General features: G+C 43.8%; 1 protein-coding gene across 1 annotated transcript in view; it reads right to left on the bottom strand.

The window, feature by feature from the left end:
* The window catches only part of LOC134466886 (protein sidekick-2-like), a 360,453-nt gene extending 359,793 nt beyond the window's left edge, over positions 1 to 660 (bottom strand). Inside the window, exon 1 of the mRNA XM_063220787.1 lies at positions 577 to 660. Within this exon, the coding sequence (XP_063076857.1) occupies positions 577 to 643 (67 nt within the window). The 5' untranslated portion in view covers positions 644 to 660. The remainder of the gene's footprint in view (positions 1 to 576) is intronic.
* Positions 661 to 19,733: the final 19,073 nt, after the last annotated feature.

The raw sequence follows: 19,733 nt of genomic DNA on the forward strand, positions 1-19,733 counted from the left end.
ACACACACACCCACACACACGCACGCACGCACGCACGCACGTACAGCAACGCCACCACACAAAAATCCACGCGCTCGGCTGCCATGAATGCAGCAGCCGTTAATAAGGCTGGCAGCAATGTGGCACGCGCACACAGAGACGCACGCACTCTGGCCGCGGTATAATGACTGATATCTTGATTTGGGGACAAGTGGTGTGTTCAACTCGCGTGAGAACATGTGAACTGTTTCTATTTTACTTAATTCTACACCAAAGAAGACCGGTGACAATGTCATAGTGCATTTCAAGGAAACACGATTCTTCAGAAAGTCTCAACTGGTAGGCTATTCGTTATGATTCAGAATTATACGTAGCCTACATGAATAGCCTATGTGAGAGAGCTTGGAGGTGCTGGGACTTCGGTCGGCGGTGTGAACTGCCTGCTTTCTGGTGATAAAACAGTGCAGCCGGCGACACAAAATGACACAATTCACCTCCGACCGGGCTTGTGAAGCGAGCAAGCGAGCGAGCGGTTGTTCTGCTGTCAGTCACACGTCAGTCATCACTGGTAAAGTAAGCTAGGGTTGGTCATCTTACCTTGAGGCGTCGCGTAGTGAATGGACAGCAAAAGAATCAGTAATATCCAAGTGGGTCGCCACTTCATCCTGGTGGATTTGCCCATCGTTGCCCCCAGAAGCCCGTCGTTGAACGCCACCTGCGCCCGGCACACCGGATACATGTTGCTCCGATCAAGCTCACTTGGAGTGACCTGGTGCGCGCGAGATTCCCCTGGCCCGTGTGACCGGTCTGATCCGAGTGTGTGTCCGCGCTTTCCCGGACGGTCTTGGCTCTTTGAGTTGCCAAATCTGTGCCAAGCTGTGTCAGTTCAAGTGGCGCTTTTCAGCGACTTAATCTATTAAAAGGCAACAGACACATTACGCACATGTCCACAGGGAACGTATTCTGTGCAAATCTCTGTCACTCATCTGCAAAAAAGAGCACCGTCACCAAACTGATCCAAGTTATTTCCAGTAATCACGGTTTATCAACGTCCGTCTTTCTCCTGTCTAGTGTAGCCTAGGCTATTTTTCCTGATAGAAAGGCTTAAAAAGACGCACCGCTGACGCTCCTTGGAATAATCCCTTCAAACACAAGAGTAACGGTTACAGTCAGCTTGGAAGATAGCAAAGTTAGTCCTTTAAAGTTATTGAGAAAAAACATTTTCCCACAAACTGGGAGAGTAAAAATGTTTTGTATCCTCAGATGATTACTCGGGCACCCCCCACAAGCACCCGTAGATGATGTTCCCAATACGGGGTTCGGAAAGTGTAACACCTAATATTGTCTGCAACGACACCACGCTCGAACAAACTCCAAAGGCAATCCCGATCCTGTTGGTCCGCAAAATTAGTTAAATTCTGTGATCAACCGAGTAAGTTAAATGTCTAACCACCAACACCACACACAGCAAGAGTGCCGAGTAGCATCGGTGAGAAAACACCACTGCCAGCCTCGCAGAAGGCAAACGCAGAAGCCGGTTCGTCAGTATGCTCTCTGTGTGTGAAGAAGGAGAGACGGGTGCCCCGAACGGCTCTTCAGTGCGTGTGTGTGTGAGCGCGATACTCAATGCAGCGCGCTGTGGAGGTTGCTGCCACCAAGCGGCGAGGACACATAATGCACCCGGTCTCTCCTCTCTCTCTCTGTCTCTGTCTCTGTCTCTCTCTCTCTCTCTCTCTCACACACACACACTCTCTCTCTCTCTCTCTCTCTCTCTCTCTCTCTCTCTCTCGCACACACATACACACACACACACACACACACTCTCTCTGTCTCTGTCTCTCTCTCTTTCTCTCTCTCTCTCTCTCTCTCGCTCTCTCTCTCTCTCGCTCTCTCTCTCCCTCACAGACACACAGACACACAGACACAGAGAGGCGCATCTTGCCACCAGGCAAGGCAGGCAGCCGCTTGGGCCCCCCAAGCCCCTAGATAGTGAATGACAGTCCATACTGTACTACAAAAGTGGTGATTTTGGTTCAAATATTCACTCTTTTGCATTTTCGCGTGGGGCCCCACCTGACCCTAGAATCGCCTCTGCACACACACACACACACACACACACACACACACACACACACACACACACACACACACACACACACACACGCACGCACACACACACACACACACACACACACACGAAATGTCTGTCTGTCTGTCTGTCTCTCTCACACACACCCACACACACACACACACACACACACACACACACACACACACACACACACACACACACACACACACACACACGCACACACACACACACACACACCTTTGTAAATATTGATATTTATCTTTTTTACTTTTTGTAGCAGAAATGAATTAATAGGACCTCGACCTCTGTAGGCATTTAACCCCTTAGCGTAGAGCCTATGTTATAAGCTTACTGTCACCAAAATGGTAATGGCTATGTCTTAATCTGTTACTTAAGGCTCTCAGTACTGTCATAGCAATGTCGTTATGATGCAGTTGAGCATTTTCAGCAAATATTTGAATAGGCCCACCTGCGACCCCATCTGCAGTAAGAGGCTACGACCGCATGATCCTTCCATAGGCCTACAGTATTTTAGACTACCACAAGATCACATTTGGAAAATGTGCCACATTTCTGTAAATAAGCTTCATATATAGCCTAGTAGTAAAATTATATTAGGGAAAGTGAATGCCCAACTGGGAAACTCCAACTCCCATTGTCATTGTCACACAGCACTCCACAGCACACAAGTGAACACTGCACACTGCAGACAACGAAATTGCATTCATGCCTCACCCATGCATATTACAATATAGGAAAAACAATCATATTTATTCAGCCCCAGCCCCATTTCATTTAATCTTTATAATGTGTGACACATAATGTGCTCATCAGAGAGAAACTAGCCAGAAAACTAACAAACGACTACAAGCCAACTTGCTGAAACATTATGCTTCAATAGCAGCAGGGAGCCACTGACAGTGTGACAGGTGCACACATGTTTTAATTGACTACAGCTGTAAGCACAGCACAGGTAGTAATTGATGTGCTCAGAGTAACAAGCTGCGTGCAGGTGCAGCCCATGGCACGATGGTGATTACATGGAGCAGGATGATAGGTGAGTCTGAGTGTTAATCAAATAGTGAGGCAAGTGGAGCCAAATAATATATAACATAGGCTACATGTTTTTGTTGTTGTTTATAAACACGGCGTTGTGAGAAGGGGCAAGACACTGACAGCCAACCACACTAATTTTTTGACCAGCGGTTTCCAACCATCAGAGGTTGTGTTGTGTGCAGCTAGAGATTTATTTTTTTTAGTAGGCCTATGTATAATATAATATGCCAAGAAACTGTGTACGAGGGGAGGGTAGATACAGTATGCTGATGTACCCAATGGTGGATTACTCTATGCCTGTGGGTGGAAAAAAAGATATTGTATGCCAAACAGCCTCAGGTTGGTTAATGTCTTTTGAGAGCCAAGATGGTTTATATGCCAAAACACAGTAGGCTACTTCATAGCTATAAGACACAATAATTTATAGCCATGAGAGCTAAACTACCATGAACCATATTGGCACATCAACCATCCTTGCTCAAATTGACATTAACTTGGCATGTAGGCTATACTGTAGCTTCTTTCCTCCCAGAGACATGCAGCCAAGAATAAGGAATTTATGATGTGTATTTATGATTTTATTTAGGTGAACAACGCGTTTCGCATTGCGCTTTGTCAGGTTCACTTTGAACCTGACGAAGCGCAATGCGAAACGCGTTGTTCACCTAAATATACTAAAGGTGATGACTATGGATTACTGATGACTGCACTTCACCAGATGGTGGCTGTGCATGAGTTCCAGAGATGTGCTGCTGTGTGCAGCTGCAGCTAATGAATGATGATGATTGGTGATGATGGTGATGATGGTGATGTTGATGATGATGATGATGATGGTGGTGGTGGTGGTAGTGATGATGACAAAGATGATGGTGATGATAGTGGTGATGATGGTGATGTTGATGATGATGGTGGTGGTGGTGATGATGATGATGGTGATGATGATGATGGTGGTGGTGGTGGTGGTGGTGATGATGATGATGGTGGTGGTGATGATGATGGTGGTGATGATGACAAAGATGTTGATGATGATGATGATGATGATGATGATGATGATGATGGTGGTGATGACGATGATGGGCATGATGGTGGTGATGATGATTGGTGATGATGATGGTGGTGATGATGGTGATGATGATGGTGATGTTGATGATGATGATGATGATGATGGTAGTGATGATGATGATGGTGGTAGTGATGATGGTGATGATGATGGTGATGATGACGATGATGGGGATGATGATGTTGATGATAAAGATGGTGGTGGTAGTGATGATGATGATGGTGGTAGTGATGATGATGATGATGATGGTGGTGGTGGTGGTGGTGATGACAATGATGGTGATGACGATGATGGTGATGTTGATGATGATGATGATGATGTTGATGATGATGGTGGTAGTGATGATGATGATGATGATGATGATGATGATGGTGATGGTGGTGGTGGTGATGATGATGGTGGTGATGACGATGATGATGGTGATGATGATAGTGGAGATGATGGTGATGTTGATGATGATGATGATGATGGTGGTGATGACGATGATGGGGATGATGATGGTGGTGATGATGATGGCGGTGGTGATGATGATGGCGGTGGTGATGATGATGGCGGTGGTGGTGATGACGATGAGGGGGATGATGATGGTGATGATGGTGGTGATGATGACAAAGATGATGGTGATGATGATGATGATGGTGGTGATGACGATGATGATGATGGTGGTGGTGGTGGTAGTGATAACGATGATGATGGTGGTGATGACGATGATGGGGATGATGATGGTGATGATGATGACAAAGATGATGGTGATGATTGATGATGATGGTGGTGATGATGGTGGTGGTGATGATGATGATGATGATGATGATGATGATGATGATGATGATGATGATGATGATGATGATGATGATGATGAGATTTCGTGAAAAAACTGGATGATAATTCAATAGTGAGCCAACTGGAGTCTTATCTCGGACAGGGAAACGTTTCTTTTGTATCATTTGTAATTTTTGTCAGCTTTTGTTACAGTAATACAGTTTTCCTGATTTGCATTCAGCTCCAGTGTGTGTGTGACGATCTCTTATGTCCTTCACACAGCCAGGCAACTATAGTCAATTACATGAATTGGGCAAAGAGCATATTGGGTGATAGTAGCACTCAGAAGCGGTTCTACCAGAGACGTTCTATTGGTTAGAACTAAGACAATCTTTGGTTCTAGTCATTTGGGAGCCCTTGGCAAAATATTGATATGAGGCCCTTTTGAATTACTTTCGCTGGTATAAACATGGCAGGGATGACTGTTGGGGGCCCCGCTACAATGGGAAACATTTGGTGGGAATTAAACTCAGTGGTGTAACGCGCTCAACTCAAACAAAGTAAACAACTGGGTGCTCATTCCTCAAGAATATATGACATAAAGAGCAGGACAGCCCTCCAAGTTTTGTGGTTTATTGCCCGTCAGACGTTTCGGGGTTAACCTTCTTCAGTGTCGGGCAAAAACCTGAATAAGGTTAACCCCGAAACGTCTGACAGGCAATAAACCACAAAACTTGGAGTGCTGTCCTGCTCTTTATTTCAAACATTTGGTGGGACCCATAGGCAACCCCTTAGTCTGAGTATTGGTAATCATCAGGTCTTCACTCCCCAATGTCGTAATTTAGCAGAGTAGTTCTAGAGAACAGAGCTGCACTGCCTATTTCACTCCTGGGGTCAATTCCACTCTGTAAAATGTAAGCACTCCCCGTGGTTCCTAGACTGCAGACTTCACTTCACCGCCCCTGCATAACATTGTAGACTGTGTCCTTAATAGAGATCCCTGCTGCCTGTTTTATAAGGATCCATGGGTTTTATACGAGCCACTCCAATGTCTACTACATTTGGAACTGGATAATTGGCTCTTCCAGTACACAGCCTCTGCTGTGTGTGTGTGTGTGTGTGTGTGTGTGTGTGTGTGTGTGTGTGTGTGTGTGTGTGTGTGTGTGTGTGTGTGTGTGTGTGTGTGTGTGTGTGTGTGTGTGTGTGTGTGTGTGTGTGTGTGAGAGAGAGAGAGAGAGAGAGAGAGAGAGAGAGACATATTGTGTGTGTGTGTGTGTGTGTGTGTGTGTGTGTGTGTGTGTGTGTGTGTGTGTGTGTGTGTGTGTGTGTGTGTGTGTGTGTGTGTGTGTGTGTGTGTATATGTAATTGTGTGTGTGTGTGTGTGAGTGTGTGTGTGTGTGTGTGTGTGTGTGTGTGTGTGTGTGTGTGTGTGTGTGTGTGTGTGTGTGTGTGTGTGTGTGTGTGTGTGTGTGTGTGTGTGTGTGTGTGTGTGTTAAATGTACATTTAGGCTATTGTACAAGCCTCTGCTATGTGTGTGTGTGTGTGTGTGTGTGTGTGTGTGTGTGTGTGTGTGTGTGTGTGTGTGTGTGTGTGTGTGTGTGTGTGTGTGTGTGAGTGTGTGTGTGTGTGTGTGTGTGTGTGTGTGTGTATTTATTGTCCATCAGTATGTAAGTCTTCTTAATGCAGTGTGTGTGTGTGTGTGTGTGTGTGTGTGTGTGTGTGTGTGTGTGTGTGTGTGTGTGTGTGTGTGTGTGTGTGTGTGTGTGTGTGTGTGTGTGTGTGTGTGTGTGTGTGTGTGTGTGTGTGTGTGTGTGTGTGTGTGTGTGTACCTGTATGTGTATGTGTGCATGCGTGATGTCACTGTCAATGTCTTACTTAGGCCTATATGTTTAGTTTAACTGCACATTGGAGACTGATCAAACACAATTTCAAATGTCTGTGCTAACCGTTTTACATAGATGTTTGAGAATGAAGTACGCTTGACTTGACTTGCTGCTCTCTGGCAGCAGTGTGTACCATGGCCAGGGTCCCACTAGTTTGACGCCCTCTCGGTACTTCACATGGTAATCAAACATTTCGAACAAGCGATTTAAGGTTAGGGTTAGGTTTAGGGTTAAGGTAAGGGTTAAGGTTAGGGTTAGGGTTAGGTTTAGGGTTAGGTTTACGGTTAAGGTTAGGGTTCGGGTTAGGTTTAGGGTCGTATGATGTAAGCGGTAAGTACCGAAAGGGCGTCGAACTAGTGAGTCCCACCATGGCCAGACAGGTACTACTTAACCCATTTTAACCTAAGGCATCTGCAAAAAACGCCTGCTGAATGCTAAAACCCTTTTTGGGAAAGGTGCCCTCTGCCTATTAAAACCCATATACAGTATCTCAGCCTCTGAAGCACATAAAAACATGAAATGAGTTGCATTTAAAAGCTAGGACCTGCATTAGAATATGTTCATTCAGCTCTAAAATACCAACATTCTTAAAAAAACAAAAAAAACACTCAAATCTCAAGAGCCTGATTGCAGCGTATATATCGCTCCAGGTGCCAAAGGTCAAACAACATATACGCAGTATCAGGCTAAAATGGGTTAAACATCATGCATGTCTGCCACATCAACATCATGCATTTCTACCTCTGGAAAGCACACTGTGGTACACACTGTGGGTGAGATGTAATTTAAGCAAAATGAAGACCTTTTTCTAACCGTGGTACACTGAGAGCCTGCATGATGAAATTCACCAGCCTCTCAGCAGTACATTGTTATTTTGTGTGAGAGAGCTGAAGCACACAGTGTTGCCAGATTGGGCTGTTTCCCGCCCAATTGGGCTGCTTAGGGTGGCCGTGTGCGGGTAAAAATGGCATTTAGCAGAAAAACCCGCCCAATTTTTGCCATAGAAATCAATAGAATTGGGCGGGATTTTGTGCTTCTAGGCGGGATTTGAGCATTTTTTGGGCTGGAAATCATCAGCCTCATCTGGCAACCCTGAAAGCACACATAATGGTTAGCTTGCAGTGACGGAGGGAAGAGAGCATATTTTAGGAAACTATATTCAGGAGGTTATTTTTTTCAGAAAAGCAATTATTTTTAGAATTAATCAGAGGGGAGGGCGTGGTGCACTGTAGTGATGGTAGAATTGCTTTCTTTCTATGCATGTAAGATTAAACGATTTACCAGAAATTGAACAAAAAGAGGAAATATAAATTAAAAAGCATGACATGTGCAAAAGGAAAGTTTGTTTGAATGCAGCCTAGGTATGACCAGAGGTGCCCCTTTAAAACTCCCCATCTCAGTCCTTTGTAACGTTGTATTGCTCCTCCTACCTCCTCTCCTTCCTCTTTCTCCTCCCTCAACGTTTACTCTTCCTCTCCTCCTCTAGTCCTTCCCTCATCTCTTCTTTTCCTCTTCCTCTACCCATCATGTCCCCCATACTCCGCTTCTCTTCATTTTCTCCTCTCCTGTTTCGTTGTAAGAAGTAGGGATGTAAATATAATCGAAATGGATCGATATATCAGAAGTATCGCCCGGCGATTTAATCAAATCGCATCGTATCGTGGGGCATTCTTAAGAATCGAAAAGAATCGAATCGCTGGCCCCTGTGCAATGCCCTAGCTCCATAACACAATAGCAGTGGAAAAGTAATTGGAAAAAATCGAATCGAACCGATTTGCATCTTATCGTATCGAAAAGAATCGAATCCCTGATTTAAGAAATCAATACCGTATGATGTCGTCACGATGGCTGTGATGTACACCCCTAGTAAGAAGACAGTAATACAAATACTGACTAGCTGGGTTTTAATAATAAGAGAGGGGCCAACGTCAGGCACATAAAGAGAAAGCGAATTTGGACTCTTTTGATCTGTTGGTTTACTGTTTTTGAATATGAGGTATTGTCAATGTCTCGTGGTTTGGAATATGAGGTGTCGTCAATGTCTGATGGTTTGGGGCACTTAACCATTACTAGTTGTCCTACTATTTTTGTTTAGGACATGACTGGCAAAGGGAGGCATGCACAGCAGTGTGGAGAGTTGAATGAATTCATGACCAAAAGTAATTGTCACGCATATAGAATACACCCTTCGCAAGCCTGTAAAAATCACCACAAGACAGGCCCTCTTCTGGAATCCACAAGCAAGAAGGAAGAGGGGAAGGCCAAGAAACATCTGGCGTCGCGACCTAGATGCGGATGTGAAGAGGTCTGGCTATACATGGGGACAACTGGGAAAGATGGCCCAGGATCGAAATGACTGGAGAGCACTTGTTCGTGGCCTATGCCCAAATTTGGGCGGTAGGCGTAAGTAAGTAAGTAAGTATATAGAATACGAGGTGACTTGTTAAGGACTTGGAAGAAAATGAGACTTAGAGTTGGAATTGACTTGGCTTTGGCACGACTTGGACTTGGGCTTGACTTGGTCAATTGTGTCTTAACTTGTGACTTGACTCAGACTTGAATGGAAGGACTTGGGACTTACTTGCGACTTGCAAATTAGTGACTTGGTCCCATCTCTGGTTTGGGCTATCTGCCAAGATTAGTAATGAGCAAATACAGGGTATTGGTTACAGTCCGTGGAGCCATGTGGGTGTTAGGTGCCTTGCTCAAGGGCACTTCAGCCATGGATGGAGGTGTAGGGAGAGGTCAGGGTGAGATTTGAACCAGCAACCTTCTGATCTTAAGACCAGCTCCCTAACCATTTGGCCATGGCTGTCCAAATCGTCACTTGACTCTAGCATTTGAAGCATTACTTTTAGCATAACTCTACTCTATTCCATTCTCAAGAGATTTCTAAAATATACTGAGTACTACAATACTAAGGTTGTTTTTAATAAGAAAATTGAGAGGTTTTGGTTTTAGCAGCAACATTTTGGAGAGGACCTATGTTAGCTTTATAGAGAGTGTCATCACCTATAACATATCTGTTTGGTATGGCCACCTCACCCTGTCTAATGAGAACAGGCTGTCCAGAGTGGTGAAAAATACTGGAAAAACCATAGGGCGACCCCAAAAACAACTGGACAAGCTGTATTGGACTGCAGTTGATAGGAAAACCACAAACATTTTAGATGACAACACCCACCCCCTTCACCCTGAATTTGAGCTGCTCCCCTCAGGGAGGCGCTACAGAGTGCACATTACAAGGAAAAACATCTACAAGCATTAATTCATACCCAACGCAATCTCCATGGTTAACAAGCAATGGAAAAAGTTAGGCTAGTGTAACAAACAAGGGACTGGATCTGGTATCTGACCTGTACTGTATATGATGTGTATGCTGGGAAGGGTAGCTAAAGGGAGGGGATATGTGCAATGTTTTATGTGTATTTATGTTTTTTTAGAGTGTGAGTTTTTTAATGGAGTGAATTTACATTTATGTTTTTATGGTGAGACGAAAGATACATTTCATGCTTGCATGTAAAAATAAAGTATAAATTCTTTTCTATTCTATTCTACTTCTATTTCCTTGGTGACGGTGAAATTATACACTTCAGAGACTGGCCATGTCAATCAATCCCCCACCCGACACAAACACACACACACACACACACACACACACACACACACACACACACACACACACACACACACACACACACACACACACACACACACACACACACACACACGTCACTCTCTCTCTCTCTCTCTCTCTCTCTCTCTCTCTCTCTCTCTCTCTCTCTCTCTCTCTCTCTCTCTCTCTCTATCTCTCTCTCTCTCACACACACACACACACACGCACACGCACGCACACGCACGCACACGCACACTTACTTACATCAGTGAAGTGCAAGAAGCACGATTCAACCTTGCTATTTGTTGACTTGGTATGTATTAAATCAGACATCACCTGAAATATGAACCAGTTCACTGACAGAGCTCTCCTTCCTTCCTGAATTGATTCTTCACTTATTTTAGACTCGGCTAATCAGATCTGTCAGGACTACCCGTCAGAAACTGATACACTGATACTCCCCCTGACTTGACATCTGGGATTGCACAATGTTATTCATTTTGGGAGTGTTTTTCAGAAAGAGAGTATTGAGAAATAGGTTTGTGTTGAGTGAAAACTTTAACAATAACCAACATGATCTCCAAAAAATCCGTGCTCCTGGACACGGATGTTAAGGACACAAAATCCGTGTCCAGGAGCACGGATTTTGCCAAAATTCTGTGCTCCTGGACACAGAATTATTTTCCGTGATGGACACACAGAATTGCTCTCTATACTCCCACAGCTCTATGTTTCCACAGTCTTGTGTTTTCTCAGGATTTTTCTAATTTCAAATATTTTGTCTTAAAAAAAAAAACATTTGAAAAAGTTTGGCTAGTGTAACAAACAAGGGACTGGATCTGGTATCTGACCTGTACTGTATATGATGTGTATGCTGGGAAGAGTGGCTAGAGGGAGGGGATATGTGCAATGTTTTATGTGTATTTATGTTTTTTTAGAGTGTGAGTTTTTTAATGGAGTGAATTTACATTTATGTTTTTATGGTGAGACGAAAGATACATTTCATGCTTGCATGACAAATAAAGTATAAATTCTTTTCTATTCTATTCTACTTCTATTTCCTTGGTGACGGTGAAATGATACACTTCAGAGACTGGCCATGTCAATCAATCCCCCGCCCGACACAAACACACACACACACATACACACACACACACACACACACACACACACACACACACACACACACACACACACACATGTGTGCTCTCTCTCTCTCTCTTTTTCTCTCTCCTTAACATCCGTGTCCAGGAGCACTGAATTTTTGGAGATCAAGCTGCAATAACACTTAGTGTACACATTCATGAAAGGTTGTAATGACATTAAACAGCATAATAATAATTCAAATGTGAAAATAGTCATGCACATGTGACAAACTTCATTGTTGAACATTGAAACATAATAAACACATCATGTAGTGTTTTACCAACGCGTGGTAAAGACTTTATAATTATGAAATTTAAAGAGATGACGGAGTGTTATTTCACAAGTTTGATAGGCACTTATGCCAGTGATTCACTATTTCACAGTGCTTCCCTCTCTGTTGTATGACCGTTTAGCACACAAGTTCTTGAAGAGTAAACTTTGCATGTTGGACTTGGAAGCTGTCCTTGGTCCTGAAATGGCTGAAGCAGGCAGTACACAAGATACGTAGGGTAGGGAAAGATAAGTTGAATATGTATACCTGTAAAGCCCGATTCGGACGGGACTTTTATTACCTATGAACCCCCGGTAATTCGGAATAATTACGGAGAATGTCTGAGATGTTAGGCCTACGCGAATGTGCCATGTCCGCGATTTGTGAGGTAATAATTCCGCCGCGAATTACCTACTGTATTTCGGCGAAACACAGGCGTCCTGGGCTAATTTCACATAGGCGCGCCGTCTGCACCCCCTTGTAATGTCAATGAATTGAGTAAATAACAGACGTTTATTTATCCCGTCCGAATGCGCCCCGAAAAATCACGGAGGTCCGGGGGTAATTGCGAATTACCAGGGGTCCATAGGTAATATTTATCCCGTGCGAATCGGGCTTAAAGGATAGTTCCGGCGTAAAATGAAAGTTTCACCATCGATTTCCCATGCCACACAATGTATCTAATGATGAGCCATTCCGGGCAATGCCGCGCCGTTATGCAGTTAGCTTACTTTAAGCTTTTTGGCGAAAAACGCAGCCAATGCATCACGGCGGGGCCAATTTGTAAATATTATTTTCTGATGTTTCCCCGCTCTTAACAACCTCAAAAACGCTACACACTTCATCACAAAGGTCTCGTCAATCAAACCGAGGCACAGAGAAGATCATCGGACCACACAGTCTTTCACTGGCCAGTGTTTTCAGAGGTGTCTCACTGTTCCAACTCTCTGACCCGGATGCAGGCTACTCAATCAGGTGGCTAGGTAGGCTAAACATGGTCCGCGGTTCTTACACCGGCTGCAGCCGAAAAATGAAAAGCTGGAACCCCGACCGTTTTCACCGACTGCCACTGTCTAAACCAGCCATATTACGGGATTAATAGCATTAGAAGTGGACGAAACTGACATAAAAACCCTGAGGGATCGCGACTACCGTGTGTGGAGGGAGCATTTCGAGGATGATGACTACAAGAAGAGTAAGGGAGATGGAACACCTAAACAAAACCGTCTAAAGAGGAATGCTGTGTAAAAAAGGTGCATGGCTATGGAGGTATGTTTGAAGAGAGAGAAACATGTGTAAATGTGTCTGGCTCATGAATCTTGACTGTCTGTGAATCTGTGAAACTGGTTGCAACACCGCGCGTCTTTGCCAGCAAGCACTCTGTTTTGAGAAGGCATACAGGTGCAGTAAATGTAGCCCACTACAGGAGATAAATAAACTGTCAAAACAAACTAGCGCGGGATGGCAAGTGAAATTGTGAAATTGTGCGACCTGAGGCATTCGAGGTGGTTGATGTCAAGCATGCTAGAGCAGTTTCAGTGAAGTAGACTCTAATTGACGAGGGCGCGCGGGGTCAGATGGTGGAGGACCATTACGCAACGGAGGAGGGCTGGAGGAATTTTATAAAGTCGTACTAGAAGTGCTCTTACAGATGTAAGTACACCACCAGTGGTGTGTTATTACAAAGTTGAATCCATGTTATATTATACCGTGTTGCAATTACTTTGTAAGAGTAGTCTGCCTACCTGTAGGCCTACTCTCCAACTCTTCAAATCTGCTGCCTGCACACACGGTAGTCGCGATCCCTCAGGGTTTTTATGTCAGTTTCGTCCACTTCTGATGCTATTATCCATTCCCGTAATATGGCTGGTTTAGACAGTGGCAGTCGGTGAAAACGGTCGGGGTTCCAGCTTTTCATTTTACGGTCGCAGCCGGTGTAAGAACCGCGGACCATGTTTAGCCTACCTAGCCACCTGATTGAGTAGCCTGCATCCGGGTCAGAGAGTTGCAACAGTGAGACACCTCTGAAAACACTGGCCAGTGAAAGACTGTGTGGTCCGATGATCTTCTCTATGCCTCGGTTTGATTGACGAGACCTTTGTGATGAAGTGTGTAGCGTTTTTGAGGTTGTTTATAGCGGGGAAACATCAGAAAATAATATTTACAAATTGGCCCCGCCGTGATGCATTGGCTGCGTTTTTCGCCAAAAAGCTTAAAATAAGCTAACTCCATAACGGCGCGGCATTGCCCGGAATGGCTCATCATTAGATGCATTGTGTGGCATGGGAAATCGATGGTGAAACTTTCATTTTCATTTTTCAACTATCCTTTAAGTAACATTAAAAATGTCACAATTAGCCACTGTTTCACTATGGCCATATACTGTGCGTGCAGTGTAGGATTCATGTTTCCCTTGGGATCTGTAAGTACACCATTATTTAGCTTCACTACCCTATCTGCACATGCGCACCACCCAAGGCTGCACGATCCGGACGTGGAGCATTGTCGCCCTTCGTTTCGCTACCTGTAAGGACCCTGAAAGTCTGTATGATTAATTATTCCATCTTTATTGTGAATTGTAGACTATTTGTCAAGACGCTGACAAAACGCTTCATGTCTGATCAATAGGCCTCTGCCATCTTTGACAGACGGCCACGTCAGTGTCTCGTTAGGCTAACTTAGAAAATGACAAGTTTCCTTATCCCTACCACCGGCACCATTATATAATATTACGAGTATTTCCCACATTTATAACATTATGTGGTGTATAAACCACGAAAAAATGCCATGTAGCCTCGGCTACCTGAATAAAACAAATCTTACAGACTGGCTTTTAGGGAAACAACACTAACAGATCAGCTTTTGGGTGAAACGAAGGGCGACATCAGAGATTCTTTAAGTATATAGAGATATGCCAACATAATAGGTTTCTATGGGCACCTAACGTGACCAGGTTCCGGTCTGCCTAAAGGGGCGTGTCATAATGCTCCTAGAATGAATAGAACAGTCCTTAGGTCTGCCTAGGTCTGCCTAAAGGGGGATTTCCCCTTGCCTGGTTAACACCAGACGGTGTTTGTGTAGCTTTGGCGCCCCCTGGCGGAGCAGAGCTACACACACTACCGTCTGGTACACAGCCATAGAGCACGCTCCGTCTCCAACCAGAAAATAGACGGAGCATTTATTTCTTAAATATAAACGGTAACTCACATTGAGGAGTCACAAGACAGATTAGAGACTATATTGACTCTTTAAAGATTAACAGGAAGGTTTTTGAAGGAATTTGTTGGTGAGGAGGCCATGCAGAAGCAATAAATTCTCAGCCTATTTTCTGGTTGGAGACGGAGCGTGCTCTATGGCTGTGTACCAGACGGTAGTGTGTGAAGCTCTGCTCCGCCAGGGGGCGCCGAAGCTACACATACACCGTCTGGTGTGAACCAGGCTAGGATTTCCCCCACATCCCCCTTGCAATAATAGAACCCGGAAACAATGGGCCAATGGAATCTCTCTCTACTCTCTCTGGCGACATTGCTTCACGAATCCGGATCGCGCAGCCTTGCGTGGTGCGCATGTGCAGATAGGATAGTGCAGAAAAAAATGGTGTACTTACAGTATCGTGGTGTTCTTGTACAGCAAACTGTGCATGCTTGACCTGGTAGCTGTCCTTGGTCCTGAAATGACTACAGCAGACCCCATACAGGGTGCCTACCTACAGATTATTGTGATGGGTTACACTTCATTCTACTGTACCGGTTACTTTAAAGTGGAGGTCTGTGACTTGTGTTTGGTCTTATTATGTTGAACTGTCATGGGATAGTATCCAGAAGTTGTAGACCTACATGAAATAGCCCATTACGGGGGAAAAAAAAGATAAAATCAAACACCGGGAAGAACAACTTTGTTTTCATGTTGGATAAAGTGATTCATGGATTGACTTTCTCAGCCCCCTTAATGTAAACAAACTCTCAACAAAAACAAACCTGTATAATATACATACAGTATCCAGGGCTGCGCTATAGGATGAAAAATCAGGCCAGGCATTTTTCAGCCAAGACCGGTCCACCAGGCATTAAGAGAGACAATGAAGCTGTCAGGATCTGGACCCGTATATCTTGTTTTTTGGACCCTTGTGTTTTGATGTCTTTCCCTCCCTTGTGCTCTGGTTTGGTTTCCTTGTGTTTTTGTTTACGTTTTTGACCTGTCACCTTCCCTGTCCATGTGCTTTTGTGTTTTCCTGTCATGTGTTCTGCCCCACCCCTCGCTTGTGTCACCTGGTCCTCTTGTCTCGTTTGCCTTGCTTAGTTCTCCTGATTGTTTCCATCTGATACCTGCCCCTTTTCTCGTTTCCTTGTTATCCTCCTGTTACCCATGCCTGCCTTCAGTCACTGTCTGCACCTGCTTACCTTGTTTGTCATTGCGTTCACCTGTTCTAGTTAGTCTCGTTTGCCCTGGTCATTGTCTCCACCTGTGTCTTGTCCTATCATCTGCCCTGCTCGTGTCCATTTGTTATTGTCTTTGATTTTGGGTTTGATTGTCCCATTTGGTTCCTTGTTTGCCCCTCTGCCCTCGGTGATCTTTGTAATTGTCCACTCGTCTCCTTGTAGTCTTGCCACCTGCTCCCTGTTGTCTCCTGCCCTATCGTGTGCCACTTTTTAATCCCCCCTGTGTATTTAAGTCCTGTGTTTCCATTGTCTTGCGTGGAATCATTTGTCCTGTTGTGTCGAATCGCTGTCCGTGAAACCTGTAAGTTTATCCCTGTATCCTGTAACTGTTATCCCGTGTTCTGTGTAGGTTATGATAGTTTTTCCCCCTCGTGGGTTTTTGTTTTCTCATTCCTTGAGCTTTGTTCTGTTCCTAGTTCTGTTCCTAGTTTTGAGTTCTAATAAACCCCTGAACTTCCCTGGACTTTTTGTGTGCTGCATTTGGGCTCTTCCTGAGAAAAGCCTAACAGAAGCCTTTGAGAAAATTTGAGTCATCCAATATGAGCAAATTTGACCCTAACAGCGCAAACTGCATAATTAATATGACTATCTCAAAGCGGCATAATAACTGAAACCATTGAGGGGAGGATCAACAGTCCACTGGGCAAATGTTCTGTATTGTATATGGCCAACACAGCCATGTCCTAATTCACTTGTGCATTTTTTTTTAAAACTTGTTAACATGTAAATTATCCATCTAATTTCTATAATATTGATCAAAGGTATTTAGGGTTTATATACATAGGCCTTTATTCATACTTGGATTTTACTAAATAAAGCAGAAGACAACACTATCAACATCTTTCAAATAATCTTTATAGAACATTTTTGCATAATAGCAGTGACCACACTGTGCATGCACACACCCACGGACATACCTATACACACACATGCGCACACACGTGCGCAAACACACACACGCACGCACGCACGCACACACACACACACACACACACATCTAAACCTCAAATCAGAGTTTACCCTGTGTATAGTAGCAAGCTGTATTTCTATGATCATCCTACTCAGTTGCACACACAATAACTCCTCCAGCCCACACACACACACACACCACTAATGACACACACACACACACACACACACACACACACACACAATAACTCCTCCAGCCCACTCATTTCACCTCACATACCAGTAATAACACACACACACAACTACACACACACACACACACACACACACACACACACACACACACACACACACACACACACACACACACACACACACACAACCAAACACACACACACACACACACACAGGCTCTAATGCGCACACACACACACACATGTTCACAATCACTCCTTCAGCCCACTCAATTCACCTCACAAAACTGCTGCACTCACATGTGTACACACACACACACACACACACACACACACACACACACACACACACACACACACACACACACACACACACACACACACACACACACACACACACACACACACACACACAGGCTCTAATGCGCACACACACACACATGTTCACAAACACAGAGAGACAAAGACCCATTGATCCTGCCAAATCTCCTTGAAGGAAACATTGAAAGTCACAAAATAAACAAAGCAAAATAAAATGCGTAAGAAAGTGATGGGAGCATTTGTACAGACGATTTATTCACAAGAGAAAGAAAGAGAGAAACAGAGACAGAGAAATAAAAATGAGCAATAATAAAACTGACGAGGAGAGAAAGAGAGAGCAAGAAAGACAGAGAGAAAGAGAGAGAGAGAGAGAGAGAGAGAGAGAGAGAGAGAGAGAGAGAGAGAGAGAGAGAGAGAGAGAGAGAGAGAGAGTACAAACTAGAAAAAAATAAGAAACCATACTTATTGTGGGGTTTTTTTTTCCAGATAAAGCACATGTTCACAAACAGCAAACAAATGGATATGAGATAGAGCAGTGGTTCTTAAGCTTTTACTCTTGAAGCACCCCCTAACCTGTGCCCAAGACCAGAAAGGGCCCCCTCCAAACTTCTACATGTGTATGCACACTAAAAGATGATTTAAGTGATTAATTGCAATGATTCTTGCTTTAGACATTAATAAATACTTTAATGACTTTACATGGGCACCAAAACATGTTTTAATTTTGTCTTGATTTGGCTTAATTATAAAGCTTGGAAGCAGAATTTTGTTCGCAACCTCAACACAAACAAAATTCCGCGCACCCCCTGAAATCTCTGCCGCACCCAGGGGGTGCCCGCACCCCAGGTTAAGAACCACTGAAATAGAGACTGATAAATTGAGGAGACATGAAGGCAAAGAAGTGTCGTTCAGTTTACAAAACACATTTATCACAGACACGGCTCTCATGATGGATCAAAATCAGTACTAAAGTGTGGCAAAATAACAACAGCAAAAGAAACAAGGTGATGCTTGGAAATAGCGGATGTGTGAGAGTTGACTGTAAATGATCTGGGCTGCATTTCCCCAAAACGTTTAAGCCTTTTAGTAGCCTAAAGAATGACTCCAGCCAATTTCAACATGCAGTTGTAATGATCACACTACCCTGGATTTGTCAGTACATGAGATTTTTTCTTTTTGCAGCCTTTTCTGAGATCCTCGTCATTGTAATGGGGGCAGTTGTTTGTTTACATTTCAAAAAAACATTTGGATTTATTACCAATAACATCCAAAAGATAATGCAACATCAGCAGACAACTAGCAAACAGGGATACCTTTTGGGATAATATTTGGAGTAGGCCTATGCGAAGAAGGTTATTAATATAATCAAAGTCTGCCCCCATTAGAATAGCTCAGATCTCGGAAAGGGCTGAGCCAAAAAATGCAGCATAACCGGGTACTGACAAGTCATGGGTACTGTAGCGTGAGAAATACAACAGCATATTAAAATTGGCAGAAGTTCCCATTTAACCCTCTGAGGTCTAAGGCCTTTCAGATGCTTTTGGGCTGCTTGCACCACCCTGACATTTTCAAGTATTTTCAACTAACAGTAAGCATCTATGCAAAAGTGGAATATATGGTTGTATTGTGAAAAGCCTGACAAGAAATAATCTGAAAAAAAATTGGATGTCATACAAACATGTTTTATTTAAATTGAGTATAAACACAACTGTACAAAAAAACAGGTTTCAGAGGTCTTCAAAAAGTTCAAGAAAACACACAATAAATATATCCAGCCAAGACTTTTGAAGTTTGAATCTTGTAAACAAATGTGTTGGCAGCATAAAAGTGAAAAGGGCATTTAGAAATGTTTTGTTGTTTTCATACAAAATGCAAAAAAGAATGACTATGTCACTGCCACTGCCTGTCTCATTTGAATACTAATGAGATAGGTGTGAACAAACCTCTAATGGCCCACACCCCCCTGTCAATCCCCATGTGCTCTGATAGCCCCAACCCCCCTGTCAC

The sequence above is a fragment of the Engraulis encrasicolus genome, chromosome 17 (assembly GCF_034702125.1).
Source record: "Engraulis encrasicolus isolate BLACKSEA-1 chromosome 17, IST_EnEncr_1.0, whole genome shotgun sequence".
In the NCBI taxonomy this organism is placed as follows: Eukaryota; Metazoa; Chordata; class Actinopteri; order Clupeiformes; family Engraulidae; genus Engraulis; species Engraulis encrasicolus.